At 39.9% G+C, this 18,369-nt stretch overlaps 1 protein-coding gene across 1 annotated transcript; it reads left to right on the top strand.

The window, feature by feature from the left end:
- Positions 1–388: 388 nt before the first annotated feature.
- Positions 389–12,076, top strand: rint1 (RAD50 interactor 1). Its single transcript, XM_083907296.1, has 15 exons — positions 389–609; positions 1,284–1,409; positions 1,631–1,746; positions 3,280–3,453; positions 4,301–4,441; positions 4,914–5,103; positions 5,698–5,808; positions 6,000–6,225; positions 6,651–6,788; positions 7,241–7,335; positions 7,651–7,755; positions 8,303–8,523; positions 9,867–10,047; positions 10,851–10,969; positions 11,703–12,076. The coding sequence occupies exons 1-15, from the start codon at positions 439–441 to the stop codon at positions 11,914–11,916; spliced, it is 2,328 nt and encodes a 775-aa protein (XP_083763422.1). The 5' UTR covers positions 389–438; the 3' UTR covers positions 11,917–12,076.
- The last annotated feature ends 6,293 nt before the right edge of the window (positions 12,077–18,369 follow it).

Here is an 18,369-nt window from a genome sequence, read left to right as displayed (position 1 = left end):
TATTTGACTGTTTCAAACAAAGTTTATTAAAAGAAAAAGAAAAAGTGCATGATGACGTATTCCCGTTCGACTCGCAGGTGCCTACGTAGCATCTTTCAAGAAGGTGGCCTTGTTTTCTCCCTCAGTGTGTCCCGTGAACACAGCGTCGGCGATGCATAGAAAAAACAGGCGACATGTTTTTCTTTCACCGAGGTAACTGTAAACGCGCATCAATAGCGTTTGAGACGACATACTTTTCGAAGAGAATACATACATTGGCACACCACGGCACGTAAAAGAGGCAGTGTGACCGCCCGCGTTATACGCGCAGTTATTAAACAAGCGCCTCCTCTCCGCTCTGAGCTAGCACAATTTTGTTGACAGCGTCGTCAGAGAGGAAAGATGGCGGCGCTCACAGCAGCAGAGCAAACAGTGGACACAGAACACTTTTCAAACTCAATGCACTCACTCAGCTCAGATACCGAGCATTTCCCTGCGGAGACGGGAGAACAACAGGACTTTGTAGTGGAGTTCATAGAGAAAGAGGTTGGCAGCGACCTGAAATCCCTGAAAAATGTCAGCAACCTGCTGAAAAAACTGACAGACGAGAACAACGTCCTGGAAGAACAGGTGAATAAAATCACTTTGACTATTTCTCATGATGACAAAATCTCGTAGGCTAGTGTATTAAAGACATATTGTTTTAACTTTTAATTAGTTTGCGTATTCTTCAAGAAAAATTAACATTTCGTTGATAACCAAAATGGCATTTTTCCATCCACAACTGTTATTGTAAACATTCACAGCTTTATTATTTGTAGAACATTCCAAATCATTTGTGTAAGATTTCACTTTACAAACACATTTAATCCAGTTGCAGTGTGGATATCAGCCTGCAACCTGCGTAAACGGGTAATCAAAGGGGCAATTAACACAGTTTCAAATGCTAGTGAGGTTTGTTTTGCTAATATGTGCTACAAACAGAATCCTAGCATTCTATAAGGATACATGCCAGCAGACTGTTCAGCAGGGTGTTAACCTGCTAGGGGTGTCTGTATACTTTGATTTTTGCTAAAATATTTTTCCTTAAATCACTTGGACAATTTGAAGCAGCCATGACTCTCTACGCTTGTGTTACCTTGTTAGTGGTATTTGGTGAAGCTGTGATCACTTGTTTTTCATGACTTTAAGTGTATATTTAGCATAATTATGCCACAAGTTCACCGTACACCGTAGCACAAATATTACAAGCCCTTTGTTGTTATTTATGTGTGTAATGTGACTCTGTGACTTCTGTCATTCAGGTTCTGACTGTATCCAGCGCTGTGCCTCCTAAAGTTTCTGCAGCTCTCTCAGCTGCTGAGGAGGCCAGGTGTTCCCTGGAGGAGTTGCTGCAGAGAGAGCGACTCATCTCCAACATGCTGCACCAGGTACAGTACTCTGATAGAACTTAACATCATTAGCTCATAAGCTATTGCTCATAGTTCCTCTTTCCAGGGTTCCGATCACGATATCTGTCTAATTGAAGAAAACACAATGTCTGCGTACAAGGAAGGACTACGATATATCACCAAATCGATATTTTGAATGTTTAAAGCCCTTAAACGTTTCCTTGTAGGATGCCTAACCAACTCTCTTCTGCTTCCTGCAGCACCTCCAGGGGGCCCAGCCTTGGATGGATAATCTCAGCCAGATCCTAAACCAAGTGGACCACATAGAGAGACACATGAAATACCTACGTTGTCTTCAACATATCGAGGAACTCAGGTGAATAGATACGAAAACCTCTTTTCCACAAGTCTACAAGTCCACTCTGAACACCTGCTAAAATCTGGCTTTTGTGTGCTATAGGATACAGCTTTAACTACTGTAACTGCATAAAAAGTAGATTAGAATACCAATTATACTGTGAATTATATCTACATTTCTGTATTTGACAATATCATATCATAGATTTACACCAGGGATTCCCCCAGTGCATTATATGCCTGGTGGCCAGGGGGCGACAAGGGGAGCGCCCCCTTGTCCAGGTGCTTATTGAAATCCGTCACACTATCAAATACGTCATTATTACGGTTATATTGTTCTTGTCAATAAAGATGATAATAATGATTTGAAAAAAAATTAATATGATGATGAAAAAAATGTATATGATGATAAAAAATGTATTCTCTGGGTAATGGGGGCGGGACTAGATAAGCTTTTGCTTCTCCCGCTTTCCCTTTCGGCCATGTGTATGAATTTAACTAAGATGATGTGTGATGATGTTTGATCTAACGGACATGCCCGAAATAAACAAATAAATGAATAAAAAAGATATATTTAGGGATCCACCTTATTCGGTGGCCGAAAAATTCACCACCAATAAAACGGTTCCAACAAGATGCAAGCACACTGTGGAACAGCATCTATTAAATGCTGGAAAGTCTCTTTGCACCAAAGCAAAACTTGCAGCGGCATTGCATGGCTTGTTTTAAGATTCACTGGCCAATTACTTAATTAGGATCAACTTAAAGGGACACTATGTAGTATTTATGGGTTTATATAACCCAAAATCCACTTTTTTATACATATTATGTGCTCCTGCATTGTCTAGTCGATATAATGGTATAATAGTCGGTATAATAGTTTTTGTTTCATTTTCGTAGTGTTTCAAAAAGTCATGTAAAATAACACGGTCGCGGGCCGCGGTTGCATAGCCACTGTTAGCAGCGAGACACCATGTTTCTACCGGAGCCTGTACGGACAAACGCGAGAGAACAAATCAAGCGTCTCTTTATTTGTAGCAGAAGTCCCGCCTCCTCTCTCTCCGCTTCGTCTGCTACGGCTGCGGTAGCTCGCCCTCTCCCTCTCCTCACAAACCTCATCTGCTGACACGGAGAAAGACGACGAGGACGACATTTGACCGGCTGCGGATACCGTAGCGCTCAGGGAAGGGAGGGGGTGAGCAGAGCAGCAGGTCTTTGTTGTAAATTTCAGCCTCTCCTCTAGATTACACTATAAACTACTTACTTCACCTTTAAGTGAAAATGTTTGATATTATTTATTTTAATTTCAAGAGTGTGTCTTTTTGTAAGATTCTATAGTAATAAATATCTTACAATAGCACATAAGAGTCATAAATATCCTGTCAACTTTTAACATTTATTTTACAAAAACACTGTGGACTGCCCGAGAGGCCCTACCACCATGCCTAGCAGGTTTTCTGGGGAATCCCTGTATACCCTTGGACCCCTTCAGAGAGGGATCCAACATTTTAGCTCCTATCTTCCATTAAGGTGTGTGTATGTGTGTTTGCAGTGCTGCAGTCCAGCAGTGTCTGATGACCAGCAGTGTGTGGGAGGCAATCAGAGCAGTAGACAGCATGGCTGCACTGGACACTGGACTCAGCCAGTCTGCTTGTTCTCACCTCCAGGACTTCCTCCGGGAAACACTTCACTTCTGGCACAAGATTATCAAAGACCGACTGACCAGGTACACACAGTAAACCACCCCACTCAACCCCCATCCTCCACACACTGCTTTAGGGCTGCAACTGATGATTATTTTCATAATCGATTAGTTGTTTGGTCTATAAAATTACAGAAAACTCCCAAACTTTGAAATGATGATGTTCAAAAATGAGAGTGTTTGATTATTTAAAAAAAACAACAACAAAAAAAACAACAATAATTAAAATGGATTATTCGATCATCAAAATCTTTGATGGTTAATTATATTTTTCCTCCAATAGATTTTTTTTCAGGCAAGACACTTATGTGAAGTTTATATTCTGATTTATAATGTTATGTATGTAATGGATTTGTAATGATTTGAACTATGTTGCTACTAATCTGATCGTACACTCCAGAGTTCCAAAAGGGTCCTTCTACAAGGGCTGAGGTTCTACCTGGAACCTGATCCAGAGAACCCTTTAAAACCCCTTTCCCGAATAAAGGGCTTTAAAAGGGTTCTCGGTGGAACCCTCCAGAAGGGTTCCAGGTGGAACCTTTATAAAAAGGTTCTACATGGAGCCAAAAAGGGTTCTCCTATGATGACAAGCCGAAGAACCTTATATGGTTCTACTTAGCACTTTCATTTCTAAGAGTGTAGCTCAAATTTGGTTCGAATCGGATGTTTAAAAAATCTGATTTCATATGTTCTTTTGCTGACCAGATTTTCAAAACCCAATATGGATAAAATCTGGATCTGTGTGCAAAATGTTTTCCTTTAAAAAAAAAAAAAAAAAATCCATTATGTAATCAGTCTACGTATAGCATAGCCCAAAAATGCTAACTCATCCTGTTGTTCGCCCGATGAGCTAAATCCTCCTCTTTTACAGTGACTTTGAGAAAGTGTTGACTCAACTCCACTGGCCAATCATCTCCCCGCCCACACAGTCGCTCACACCCACTGCCAACTCTCCGGAGATCAGCAGCCAGCTGGAGCTGCTCGTCACACAGCTGCTCGCTCTGCAGACCTCGTATCCTTCTGTTCAGGGCTGACACACTGCGTTCATGGATGCCTCTCTTCCCCGCTCTCTTAGTCACATCCCCCTCCTTCATTTGTGCAATTTGTTTATGTGGGGACAGCCGTTCTTTGTGTACATTATAATCTTGTGTGCCTGGTTTGTCCATTCGCTGTAGAAACGACATGGCAGCCTACATAAAGTAAGGCCCTTGCCTTAAGTACATATACTGTAAAAGGTTTATTCTAAGGCTAACAATTATACACTTATACCAACATACTTGGTATGTCAGAATGGGTCACCCACAGATAGTATATCTAAAAATGGCTGCCAAGGTGAAGTCAATCAGTAAGTAAGAATGTACTAGCCACGGGCGGCAACTGTGAGGGTTAAATCGGAAAGTGTGCTTCTACTTCCCACTTGATTTACAAAGTCAGTCAAGCTTTTCCTGAGACTACTTTATTTGAGCTTTAACCTTCCACTGCAGTGATGACCTTTTATCTCAGAAGGATTTGGCCTCTGGAAAGTGTGGACCCGCTGCTCAGACTGTGTCTTCAGCCACGCCTGCATCCCTAGCTCCTCCCCTCTGCCTTCCCATCCAGATCATGCTGCTGCCGCTCAGCAAGAGGTTCAGATATCACTTCTTTGGCAATCGACAGACCAACACACCCAACAAGGTTTCACTCAAACTCACACACATGCATATGTCATACACCCCTCAAAATGAATGATACATCATCAGATTATATGTATAATTCCAGCAGGACGAGACACAGATTCATAGGGAAGGTTGGTAGGTAAGAGTTAAGTTGATAACTGTATCGGACTAATATTGGTTGCAACCAGTGTTGTAATGTTACAAAGTACAACTACTTCCTTACTATACTTAAGTAGAATTTTCACATATCTCTACTTTACTTCGTTATTTATATTTCTGACAACTTTTACTTTTACTCCACTACATTTCCTAAATGAAATGTGTACTTTACTCATTTCATTTCAAATGTTGAGTTGGTGACCTTAATGCCTGAGTAATGCCTGTTTGTTGTCGCTAGTTGTTTTTAGCGGCACCAGCTGTTAGCTGTTTACTAGTAAGATACTTGTACTTTTACTCAAGTATCGCTTTCAAGTACTTTATACTATATATATATATATATATATATGTATATTTATAAGACTGGTTGTAACAGACACAGACACTTTAAGTGGTATTTAACCAACCCTAGTGATTACAGAAACACTTACTCCTCCTTTACCTGTGCCTTTCTCAGCCAGAGTGGTACCTCACACAGGCTCTGATGTGGATGGGGAACAGCACCACCTTCATGGAGGAGAAGATTCAGCCCATTCTGGACCGAGCTGGGGCTGACATTAGTGCCAGGGTAAGTTTTTTTTCCCCCAGAAACATCAGTGACTGCTTTGATTTTCTCTAGTGAAATGTTGCAATAATAGGTTTTTGATCCCCACCACGCCTTTGTGTTCCATTTTATCATCCGTCAAATAAGGCATGTTGTAAGATACAACAAAGTCCACTGTCAGCTGAGCTCACCAACGATTTTGTCTGTGTGTGTAGGTGGAGCTTTGTCGAGGCCTGTTGTCTCTCGTGCAGGAGAAAGTGTCCAGCGATGCTTCCAGGCTGCTGTACGACGACATGCTCTTCTCTCACCTGATAGAGGAGGTGCTGCAGTTTGAGAAGGAGCTGCGAAGCAACCACTCATACCCAGCAGCACTGCCCGGGCTGCTGCACCTCCTGCTCGAGGACGCTGTCCTGCAGAAGTGGCTCACTGTAGAAAGGAAAAGTAAGTTATTACGGATTAGGTTGTTTTTAGTCAATCAGAGTTCCATAGCATTATAGAGACGTCACTTTTTATCAGAGCATTCTGTTTTTGTGCTGTATACTTAGTTATGTTGCAAAATAATACTATATCTACTTCAAATCAAACTCGTTCTACTTGGCAGCCATTTGAGTTTTCAGACTAAAGTATGCTTTATACTTGCTACAGTGTGTCGGGCAAAAGGGACTGCACTGCCACCCTGTGATAAAAGATGCACCACAAATCATGTAGTCATTGGAGTAGAAATATTTGTTTTTATAAAAATGCATTTGTTTTTACACCTATAATTACAGTAACCGACTGATCTTTTATAATAAGGAGCTTAATCCAATAATCGAGTACTCATGACCAAGGGGCCGTCTTAATGCTGTTGTCCTTTGTGTGTCCAGTGGCAGTGGAGAAGATGGACGCCATGCTGTCAGCTGAGGGAGCGTGGAGCTCTCAGTACAAAGACATCAGTGATATGGACGAGCTGAAGGCTCCAGACTGCGCTGAGACCTTCATGACTCTGCTTCAGGTCATCACTGGTGAGACTGCTGGTCTCGTTTCAGCCATTTAACATCCACACATGTAAAAGCAGGTGTTGCTCCATGGTTTTCTACTCTGTCAGATTTCTAGAGGAATACTGGCGTTACAGTAGAATGTTGTATTATGATATAATATGTACAATGTTTTTTTTTTTAATGTCAACAAAGGAAAGAGTCTAAAAAGAAGTATTAAAGTTTCAGAGATGGAGAGAGTATCTTAATAAAATAAAAAATGAACTCAACAATCAACTATCAGAAATATTAAAGATACATTTAAAAACCATACTTCCAGCAGTCCTCTCTAATTTCAATGCTCTAATTGGACGTAGAAACACTGGTACTGCTATTTCCTGGTTTTGACTGACATGCATAAGTGTATGTATATAATTGGGCCAGAGAGGAGAATTGACTGATGGGATGTTCTGTGTTATTTGTCATCTCGCTTCACTTAGAGCGATACCGGGCTTTGCCTTGTCCCTCTGCTCAGCTGAAGTTTCTGGGGCTACAGAGAGAACTGGTGGATGATTTCCGCATTCGACTCACTCAGGTGATGATCAGGAAAAACACTTGTGTGCAGGGATGTAATGTCAGCCAACACACGTAAAATCTGAAGCTGTGTCAACCTTTCTGCTAACTCCTACTATTTCATGTTGAAAAATATCTACTGTGATAAAGGTCTATTACGCCAGGTTTATTCATGACATATTTGAGCATTATATATGCATGTCACATGAGTTCAACTAATATATAAGAATTAGTCTTAAGAATGATGTTTTCACCCATTTCATACCCCATCAATGTACATAATTTGACAGACATGTAGGTGCCCTTTGACCCTAAATCTTTTCTCTCTTTTCACCAGGTGATGAAAGAGGAGTCTCGCTGTCCACTTGGTGCACGTTACTGTGCTATTCTCAATGCTGTCAACTACATCTCCACCATCCTGTCAGACTGGGGAGATAATGTGGTGTGTTTTTTTTTATTTCCAGTGTCACTAGCTACACAGATTTACTCCACACCTCAAGTTACACTGCAGAATTTTCTGAGAGGATGACTCTAGCACCATGTCAACGTATGATGCTGCTGATTGTGATGCGTTTATGTATTTCTACGTCTGTTTTTTTTTTTTTAATCTGCCTCCCCCTCCAGTAGTCATGATTTAAAAGCATCACTGTCGCCACAGACATGAAAACAATTGATGAACAAGTCATTTGGAGCTGATAGGCTTAATCTGCATTGTGTCACTTTCATGGAAAGTGTCATTGCATGAACTCAGAAGTGATGTGAAATGTTCATATGCAGTGTGATCATGCTGCTGCATCTGATTTTTACTTGGAAGCTGAACAAAGTTTGTTCATACAAGTGTCAATGACAAAATTAAACATTTAAAGGTTTGCAATTGACATTTGTGAAATGAAAAACTAAAGAATCTGTGAATAAGCAAGGATTTGAAAATGTCTATTTATCTCATGGATTTATTTATTTATTTTTAATAATTAAAATCATTTTTTCAGTTTTTCCTGCAGCTCCAGCAAGCCGCCGTGTCTCTCGGAGATGACGTGGTGTTGCGAGACCTTGGGGTGTTGGAGTTGGGCCGTCTGGCCTCTCTGGAGGGCTCTCTGTTTGAAGGTCTGTTGGCATTGCTGGATCGCCTGAAGGGAGACATGCTGGGGAGACTGTTGGAATGGACCATGAGGGAAATCATAGAAAAAGCCAGGCCATATGGCCAAGACAGGTAAGACGTGTTTGTCTTGATTGGAATGTGGATTGGATCAATTAGATTGATGTTTGTTGAACCCCTCGTTTACGGTGCCACCCTAATGGTGTCCCATGCTTTATGGCTGCGTGTCTGTCATACAGGAGAACTGTAACACTTCGGCTGAGTTTTGCCATTGAAAGTCATGTAAATATTCTTAAATATTCTCCAAATAAGGGCCACACAAGGGAGTTTGCATGTTCTCCCCGTTTGTGCATTGCTTCCTCCCACAGTCCAAAAACATGCAATATGGGGATAAGGTGAATTGGTCCCTGACTGTAGGTGTGAATGTGAGAGTGAATGGTTGTTTGTCTCTGTGTGTCCCTGTGATGGACTGGCGAACTGTCCAGGGTGTATCCCGCCTGTCGCCTTATGTCAGTTGAGAATGGCCCTGCGATAAAGCAGTAGATAAGGATTGATGCATACTCCAAATACAAAAGGACTCTTTAGTATGAAGCCCCACAATAAAAGTGTTGTTGAAACAAATAAGAGGATTTTAATTAATTTCTATTAATTAAAATTTATATAAACTAGGGCTGAGACAAAAATGCTTTGCATAAAGGCAGCGTGAGACTACCGTTTAAACACAGCACTTGATGTGGAAGGACAACCATACCACACGGAAGAAGAAGAGGAAACAGTACAGGGCTAGTTAATGTAGCACAACAAAGACAAGGCAACACCTATTGCAAGGGTAGTGGGGTCACTCTAATCAGGTATTGTGCGCCTAAATGAAAAGTGATATTCCGTGATGCACACGCGTTCCAGTCTGAACTCGGGTGAGACATGCATTTACCCTCCATTATAAATTTTTTTACGGGACCCTTGCCTTTTAAAATTCAGGACTGTGCTCAGTATTGTCAATCTTAACAATCATAACTTATAATATGTTGTTGTTGAATTTGAACATATCTATAAGAATATAAAACAGTAACAACTGTTATTTTGTCCACTGTGTGCTTTTTTCCCCCCATCTTCCCCCAACTCGTTTTGTTTTGGTGTGTATGTGACCTCACAATTCATGTGAAAATAACACCACAGAGCAGAACAATAACTGGTGAAAGGAATGTGTTAATCCCTTTTTTTAGTCAGTTCAGCTGGGTTTCAGGTTTCCCAGGTTATAACCACAAATTTTTGTGTGAAAGAGGCTTAAGAGAAGGGTGCTCTCATTTGGAAAATGTGCATCTGAGCTTGGACCTGTGTGGAAATAAGGCTTTTACCCGTATTATAATGGAAACATAATGGAGAATTTATCTCACTGAACACATGGATCAAAAAAAATGTACACACTGATTTTCTTTCTCTTATTTCTTTTTCCTTAGGTGGCTGTCCCTACCATCCCAACATGACATGTCCACCATGACGCTATCCAGTTCAGCTTGTCCCATGATGCTGTGTGTGAGGGACAGACTGCTGCACCTTCATCAGAGTCTGAGTCTTTCTCTGTTCCAACTAGCCTGGCAGGGCCTGGCAGACAGACTGGACAACTTTCTGTACCAGGACGTAAGAAGTGAAAACACACAGAAACACTGTGTGTTATTATGATCTGTCACAAACCTCACTAAATGTTTAGTGCACTCATTTACTAATACAGATGTACAAAATCTCATGCCAACAGGATGAGTAGGCTGAGACCCAGAGTCAACCCACCATGATGTTACCCTCTATATTGTCCAGCCATATCTCAGCTGACATAGGGCAATAGGCGGGGGTACACCCTGGATAGTTTGCCATTCCATCGCAGGGCCACATAGAGACAAACAACCATTCACTCTCACTCTCACGCACCAATTTGTGACCAATTTACCTAATCCCCATACTGCATGTTTTTGGACTGTGGGAGGAAGCCAGAGAACCTGGAGAAAACCCACACACACACTGAGAACATGCAAGTTATTTTTGAAGGAGTTTTGCAGTTTGGCTTTTAGCCACAGAGTAAATTCCACAAAATAGTACAGTGGCTCATTTTGGAACACCCTGATCTGACATTCTCACTGTGTTTATTTTTAGGCATCTTGCAAACTTTGCTTAAAGTTACAGTGTGTGAAATTGTGAAATTCAGCAACATTTATTAGTGAAGCAGCATGTTGAAGCAACATATCCTCATCCTGGGGTAATGAAAAACAATAATTCATAAAATCAGGTGATTGTTTACAAAAATAAGTATAATTATAATTAGATATTATAAATGTTACACAAGACCTTTAAAGATATGGTCCCTTCTCCTGCCTTATGGTCTGTGTGGTGTGCGATCAGAAAGTTAGTTACATTGAGTTTAATGTATTCCTGTGTCTCTCATGTACCAGGTGATCCTGTCCAATCATTTCAGTGATGGTGGAGCAGCTCAGCTTCAGTTTGACATGACCAGAAACTTGTTTCCTCTGTTTGGACACTACTGCAAACGACCTGAGAACTTCTTTAAGCAGTAAGTTTTTGTGTGTGTGTGTGTGTGTGTGTGTATATCTATATTTGTATCTTTATCTTTGTGAGGTGCATAACAGGTATAAACCTATCCTTGTGGGAACATTTTGTCATGGCCCCACATCTTTAAATGGCTTTCAGAGGACCTGGTCCTAATATGGCAGAACCTAATTTTTAACAAGCTGGTTCAGTTTAGGCTACGATTTTAATTTAAGGTCAGGTTAAGGTTGTGGTTAGACATGAGCTGGTTATGGTTAAGGTTAGAGATTTAAGTGATAGGTAAAGAAAAATAATGCCCCTGAGACACAAATATGCTGTAGGTGTGTTTGTCATGTGGTTAATATATTATATAGATATGACTTTATATGTTTTGGCTTCAATCGATTGTAATGTCAATTATAAATAATATTGATTACTGCTTGTGTGAAAGGCCTTATTTGCATTGACAGACTAGAAGAAATCTCACAGTTTCAGAGCATTCACAGCTAGTTAACCAGATGCAGGTCACCTCTTTTTTCATATTTTCTAATGTTTCAGCCTTTTACTAAAACAAAATGGTGCATAATGTAGTAATGATAATAACACAATTATCCATGCTGAATTTACATTTAAAAAGGCATATGTTATTAAGAATATTAGAAAGACAATCTTACTTGTAAAGACAGTGCATGTGTTGTTTTGTTAGCAGTTGGCGTGTCTACATGAAAGCTTTCTGATTTTTTTTTTTCTCTCCATAGTGTGAAGGAAGCGTGTATCATCTTGAGTCTGAACGTTGGTTCTGCTCTCCTGCTAAAGAATCTGCTGAAAGAGTCGGAGAATGAGACGAGAGACTGTACAGGTGTGGACGATCCCTCACCGGAGTCTGCTCTCAATGAGTTGGGGGTTTACTGCTTGGCATCGTGCGACGTGTTGATCCTCCTCAACCTCAGGGCATCCTGGCCTGGACAGTGACACTCCCCCATTGTTGTTGTGTGCGTATCAGAGTGCGCACAGAAATGTTCCTTTTAACCATCAGTCAGTTATCCAGGTGGACTTATTTACCTGTTACTCATGTACCACAACAAAAGATTCAACAGTTGTCCTGTGTCTGGGGGTTTGTGTAATAAACCAATTTCACCTGCAGTGCTCTCCAATTGTCCCCATAACATCTGTGTGTTTTCATGTTCTTTGTTTTTGTGTAATTTAAAAAAAAAACAAAAACAAAAAAAACTTTGCCTTGCATAAAGTAACACGCGAGTATAAACATGGTTTAAGAACTATATGGCATTCATGTAAAATATAAAATGTATGTATGTACATATATATATATATTTATTTATATATCTCCTTAACTTCTGGATGGTTCTTCATTTAATGTAAACAACATCTGCATCAGTCTCATCTGCCAACAGATAAAACAAAAGAAACAGAAGTGAGGAACTGGCATCATCACTTCCAACAATGACAAAACACAGGAGACTAAAATACTTATAAGAAAAATCAGCAGGAATAAAATACAAGGATTGTAACATAAAAAAAGTCAGTAGAAAGATAGTAAAATTAGCTAAAATGTAAGGATAAACAAAGTAAATAAAAGCTGAGATCATACTTTGATTCAAAAAATCCTGCTGCAGTGATGAAATAACACAGGAGAAAATATAAGTGAAAAGAATTTGTAATGAAACGGTATTAAAAGTAAAGTAAAAATAGTATTGTATTATAATGACACTAAAAGTGGCGGAAATTAAATGTGTTAATAAATGGTTCAAATAGATGAACAAATAAATACAGCTTTATATGAAAAATGCTAAAAAAGAAAGATTTACTTTTCTTAATTACAGATTTAAAATAAAATAAATAATAATAATAATAATTTAAAAGTTACAAGTACGCTAAAACTACTTAATTACAGTGATATAAGTATAATTTAATTTAAGAGACATCAGTTTCCCTGAAGTTGCCCCGCCCACACGGTCACATCGCCTCCTCTCATTGGTCAGTTTTTTGATTTCCGCCATATTCAAACATAGTCTCGAGTCGCTGCTGCGCGAGTGAAATGAGTTGTTGTCGTTCCCCTTTAAACATTGTTCAACAATATAAAATGACCACTAAACCATAAAATGGCTGAACCCACTGAGGCCCAGGCTGCGGCTCCGTGTCCCGAGAGACTAATACGACAACCGAGCTCCAGGAAGTTGAAGAGGACGTTTTCCGTTGATGAGGACTCTCCTCCCCCGGGCATTAAGAGCACTGCTTTGCGGCGGTGAGTCCATCTTTATTCTCAGACAATTCTCCAAAAGCTTCGTTGTTAGCAGTGGCTAGCATGCTATAGTACCATACGTGACTAGTGTTGGCGTTCTAAAATATAACTGCGTCATTTCTTTATCGACGACATTTGTGTGACATTTCAACAACCCAGAGTGACTCATGTGGAAACATGCGAAAATTAAACTACACACATTTATAGTTTTATATTGTTTAGTAGTGTGCACACATGTGTTGCTTCGTCGGTGCGCCACAAGGTGGCAGCAAAGGCTAATAATTATAATGTGCCCTGCCACTTTGTTTTTTCCATTACTCTGATTTTCATTGGATTTGATGTTCACCAGAGGTGGGTAGAGTAGGCAAGAAAATACTCCAGTATAAGTACTGTTACTTTAAGATAATAATTACTCAAGTAGAAGTAAAAGTACTGTTACTTTAAGATAATAATTACTCAAATAGAAGTTAAAGTACTGTTACTTTAAGATAATAATTACTCAAATAGAAGTAAAAGTACTGTTACTTTAAGATAATAATTACTCGAATAGCAGTAAAAGTACTGTTACTGTATTGGCTATCTGCCCTGTCAGATGTGGGCTTGTGTGGGCCTTTTCCACAGCGCCATTTGGAAAGCAATTAATTAAAACATTAAAATACAAAAATAATTTACATTTTGTGTGGTTATAAAGGATAATAAAGCATACAGAGTGTATTATGTATCTAGATCATATATGTAAAACTGAAATTACAAAACATTTTTTGGATGGTTATTTTCAATTAACAGAAACTAGTCACATTATAGAAATGTTGGCTGAAGACGTCCTCTCAGGGAGAGAAATAGATTGGGCATGTAATAAAAAAAATATCTAAAAAATTTAAGTAACAAACGTCACTTAGCCAAATGGAACAGCAAAAGTAAAAGTATATAAAACTACTAAAATTACGAGTTATCCAAAAGTTTACTGAAGTATTTGTAATGGCGTAAATGTAGAGCGTTACTACCAACCTCTGACGATCACTTATTTGTCTAATATTTCATTTGTATGATTCTGTCAACAGTTTGAAATATTAATTTAGGTTATTTTTTTACATTTGTGTTGTCAATTTCTGTTTGCATTCATATACAGTGGTGTGTATGTACCCTGTTTAAATCAGCTTGTCATATCATCATGTGTTTAGGTCTTAATGCATCTGCTGTAAGTGCTTAACAAATATACAACTAAAGCAAATCACAAGAGAAAGTAGAAAGTAAATAGTGGAAAAAATAAGTCACCTCTCCCATTTTTTTTCTAAACCTCAAAATGAGAAGAGGAAGAAGCTTAAATTAATTTTTTTTATTAAAACAAAACCAGACCCAAGGTCTATTTGAATGGGAATTGAGAGTTGAGAATTATCAGAGACATTTTTGTCAATGCTTCCTCTCGCATGACTGATAATGCACGTCACTGAACCTGGGGTTTGACAGCACCATATTAAGAGAATTATTCAAATGAATAATCGATTATCAAAACAGTTGATTCATTTAGTAATGTTAATAATCAGGGCCACACATGGTTGGTGTAGTGGTTAGCGCTCTCGCCTTTGCAGCAAGAAGGACCAGGTTCCAGCCCCGGTTGGAACGAGGGCCTTTCTGCATGGAGTTTGCATGTTCTCCCCGTGTGCGTGGGTTTTCCCCAGTTCTCTGGCTTCCTCCCACAGTCCAAAAACGTGCAGATTTGGGGATTAGGTGAATTGGTCACTCTAAATTGACCTTAAGTGTGGGAGTGAGAGTGAATTGTTTTGTCTCTATATGTGGCCCTGTGATGGACTGGTGAACTGTCCAGGGTGTACCCCACCTATCGCCCTATGTCAGCTGAGATAGGTACAGCACCCCCCGCGACCCTCTGGTGGAGGATAAATCGGTAGATAATGGATGGATGGTTAAGATGTGATTTTTAGCAAACAAGCATTTTTTATTGTTGCCGCTTTGTTTAAACTTTGAAATTCCTAAGGAGGAAAGAAACCATGCGAGCAAGCAGTGTTTTTCAAACTTTTGAATTATTTTCCAAAGAAAAAGAATTAACTAAGCAATGGGAACCCCTTGTAAAACGTCCTCCTCGGTTTGCCATACATGCGACCAGGGTTTGAACACTGTCCCAGAGCTCATTTACAGCGATAGAAGGACATTTTTTTTGGCGAGCTCGCAGACTGTTGGCAAATGGTATCATAGTAATCAGTATATTCTGGGATAATAATACTACTAATAATAAAGCCTCCAGGGCAATTCTGCTGAACCCTTTTAAAAGGCTTTCCATGCTGTGTGCCAAAGTGTCTCAGCCCTGCCCAGTGCCCAGTGGCTCGGCAGACAAACATGGAAAGAACATCACCCAACATTTGACCTTAATAACAACAACATTTATGGAGGGGAAAAACATAAATGTCAAATTAAAGAAAATAAGGCTTGGTTTCCCAAGTGAAACTGGCATTCCATATACTTGACCGGCCATGGGTGTTATTTAAATTTACCAAGCACGTCCAAAATTCAACCATGAACTGCTCATAGTAAGTTTACTGTCCATGTAGAGCAGAGTGATTAAAATCTCGATGAGCGGAGCAATATATTATGAAAGTTGTTGGTGTGTGTATTTTTTGTTTGTTACCGAAAATGGAAACACTTTACACTTGACTTAATATAACAGATAATAAACAGCAGAAATGACTCCAGCAGACCATGTTAATGATTCCTGATTCTCTTCCTGCCAGAATCATGGTTATAATATGTGAGAGAGTGTGTTGGTATCAGGAGGTAAAGCACAGGATGAACATGTGTGTACAGGTGGAGTCAGTTTCAGTGTTGGCCAGCTTTAACAAACAAAGGCAGGGTTAGCCGGGATGCTCATCCACTGACTCATGGGGAGCACTTACCAGGTACAGAAACACAAACGACCTTTGTCCTTGGTTTTCCGGCAGAGACAGGAATGTGTGTTGATGTCAATCACGTATTCACGAAAAGTCACACACAGGGTTTGGCAGCTTTCAAAGTAGTTGACCACATGGGAAATGAGACATAGCAGTGTTTTCCCTTGAGATTTGTTCAGTAGCAGGGCTGTTGCCCCTGAAGTCGTAAATGTAATGCCATTCCTGTATTTGTGTACGTCAAGTCCTAACAAACATGACCTGTCCAAAAATCAAGTTCAAACAAATATAATGTGACATGTTATTTAGGGATGTGAATCTTTGGGTGGCTCACGATTCGATTCCGATTCTTAGGGTCACGATTCAATTCAAAACGATATTCGATTCATACGATTCTCGATTCTCGATTCAAACGATTCTCGATTCAAACGATTCTCGATTCAAACGATTCTCGATTCAAACGATTCTCGATTCAAACGATTCTCGATTCAAACGATTCTCGATTCAAACGATTCTCGATTAAAAAATTGTGTTGTGTTGAGGCAAATTATGCGATCAAAACAATACAGTTTGTATAAGATAATGTGATCAAAGAAAGGCAAACTTAAGACAAAAGTTAACATTTATTCATTCAAAACTGACTGACTGCACAAAAAATAACTTAGCTAGCTGCATTTTTCTCCCAGAAGTTACAAAAATAAACTGTACACAAAAAACACAAACTGGTGTTTTGTGTGGTTTTTCAAAATGGAAATAATAATTTTTTTAATTTTTTTAATTTTTTTTTTTCAAAAATCGATTTTTTAAGTTTATGAATCGATTCAGAATAGTAGATGATTAGAATCGTGATTCCTATGTGAATCGATCCCCACCCCTAATGTTATTCCTTCAAAGACGATAAAATTACTCCTCACCAATACACATGCAGAACTGGACTTGTAAGTAGAGGGTCGCTGGTTCAAATCCCGGGACAGGGTTAAATCAGGTTAAATCCACTGGATCCTCCTTTGTACCTGTTGAAAAAGATCATGTCATGTGATCACAGATGGTGAACACGCATATTTTCATTCACCACCAACTTATTTTTAAGGACACACAAGTCACATTATTAGATTGTGGACGCATATGCACATATTGATTCATATCTGATATATTTCCACATAAAAATGAGGCCTGAAACCGATCTGACGACATCTGAATCCATTAGTTTTTTCCCCCTTCTAACTCCATCATGGATTGTATGTGATTTATGCTGCATGGGAGGAAGAAATTCACATTAGGTCGTCAGTGTCCACTGATTGTCCACTCAACAACAACAAAACTTCACTTGGTCACATTGCCTCTGCTGGACCACACAGTTATTACTTCAGAGAGAGTGATGTGCTTCCAGGCTGTATATTTTAGACTTGGAAGGGATTTTAAGATTCAGTGTGTCTAAAGCCCAATTTATACTTCTGCGTAAAATGCTCTGCGTAGGCTACGTAGAGACTCTGCGTCGACGCAGAGCCTGTCGAAGAGCCTCTGTGTCGTCTCCGACTGCCCAAAATATTTTTTAAGTGTCCATCACTCCGTCAAGGGACAACGGAGACGGCAAGAGCTGCGATTGGTCCTCAGGACAGGCTGAGCGAAGCTGCTCTGTGCCGGCTCTCAGTGCGCTCCGGGCGTCCTGACAGAGGCGGAGCTGATCCCCGCCGATAACGCCGCTGCCGAACTATGAATACGTCATATCTTAACACACACAGCACATGTTTAGACCCTAAATGGCCAATTTCTCGCCTCAAATTATCTTAAAACTGCGTTCCGTCACACAGAAAAGTGAGAAACGGCCACTGTTTCAACAACAACAGACTTTCTCTCTCTTTCTTTCTCGGACGCCATTGCTCACTGTAGCCAGAAGCACAACAACCTTGCGCAGCGACCCCTACTGATCGGGCGGGAAATTGCAGCGAGTGTCCGTCACCACGACGCAGAAGTATGAAGGCTCGAGGCGTCTCCGTGGTGACGCAGACGGATAACGCATACGCAGTCGGAGAAGTATAATGTGGCCTTAAGGCCCCCTTCATTATGCATTAGCCCCAATGTAGAAAGCACACACCTCTGATGCTGATGTCATTATATGTTACATCAGTCACACAGATATGAGAAAGCAGTGTGTGCGTCTACTCAACATATTTACTGCCTTACAAACCTCTTCAGCTGTACAGAACTTTGTACATAAAACGGAAGATAAAAAGAGTTCTCGTACTCTTTGAAGCATTCAGTTTCAAA

This window comes from Microchirus variegatus, assembly GCF_963457635.1.
Source record: "Microchirus variegatus genome assembly, chromosome: 20".
Classification (NCBI taxonomy): domain Eukaryota; kingdom Metazoa; phylum Chordata; class Actinopteri; order Pleuronectiformes; family Soleidae; genus Microchirus; species Microchirus variegatus.
Note: the sequence above shows the minus strand (reverse complement) of the source record. Positions and strands in the feature narration are given on the sequence as shown.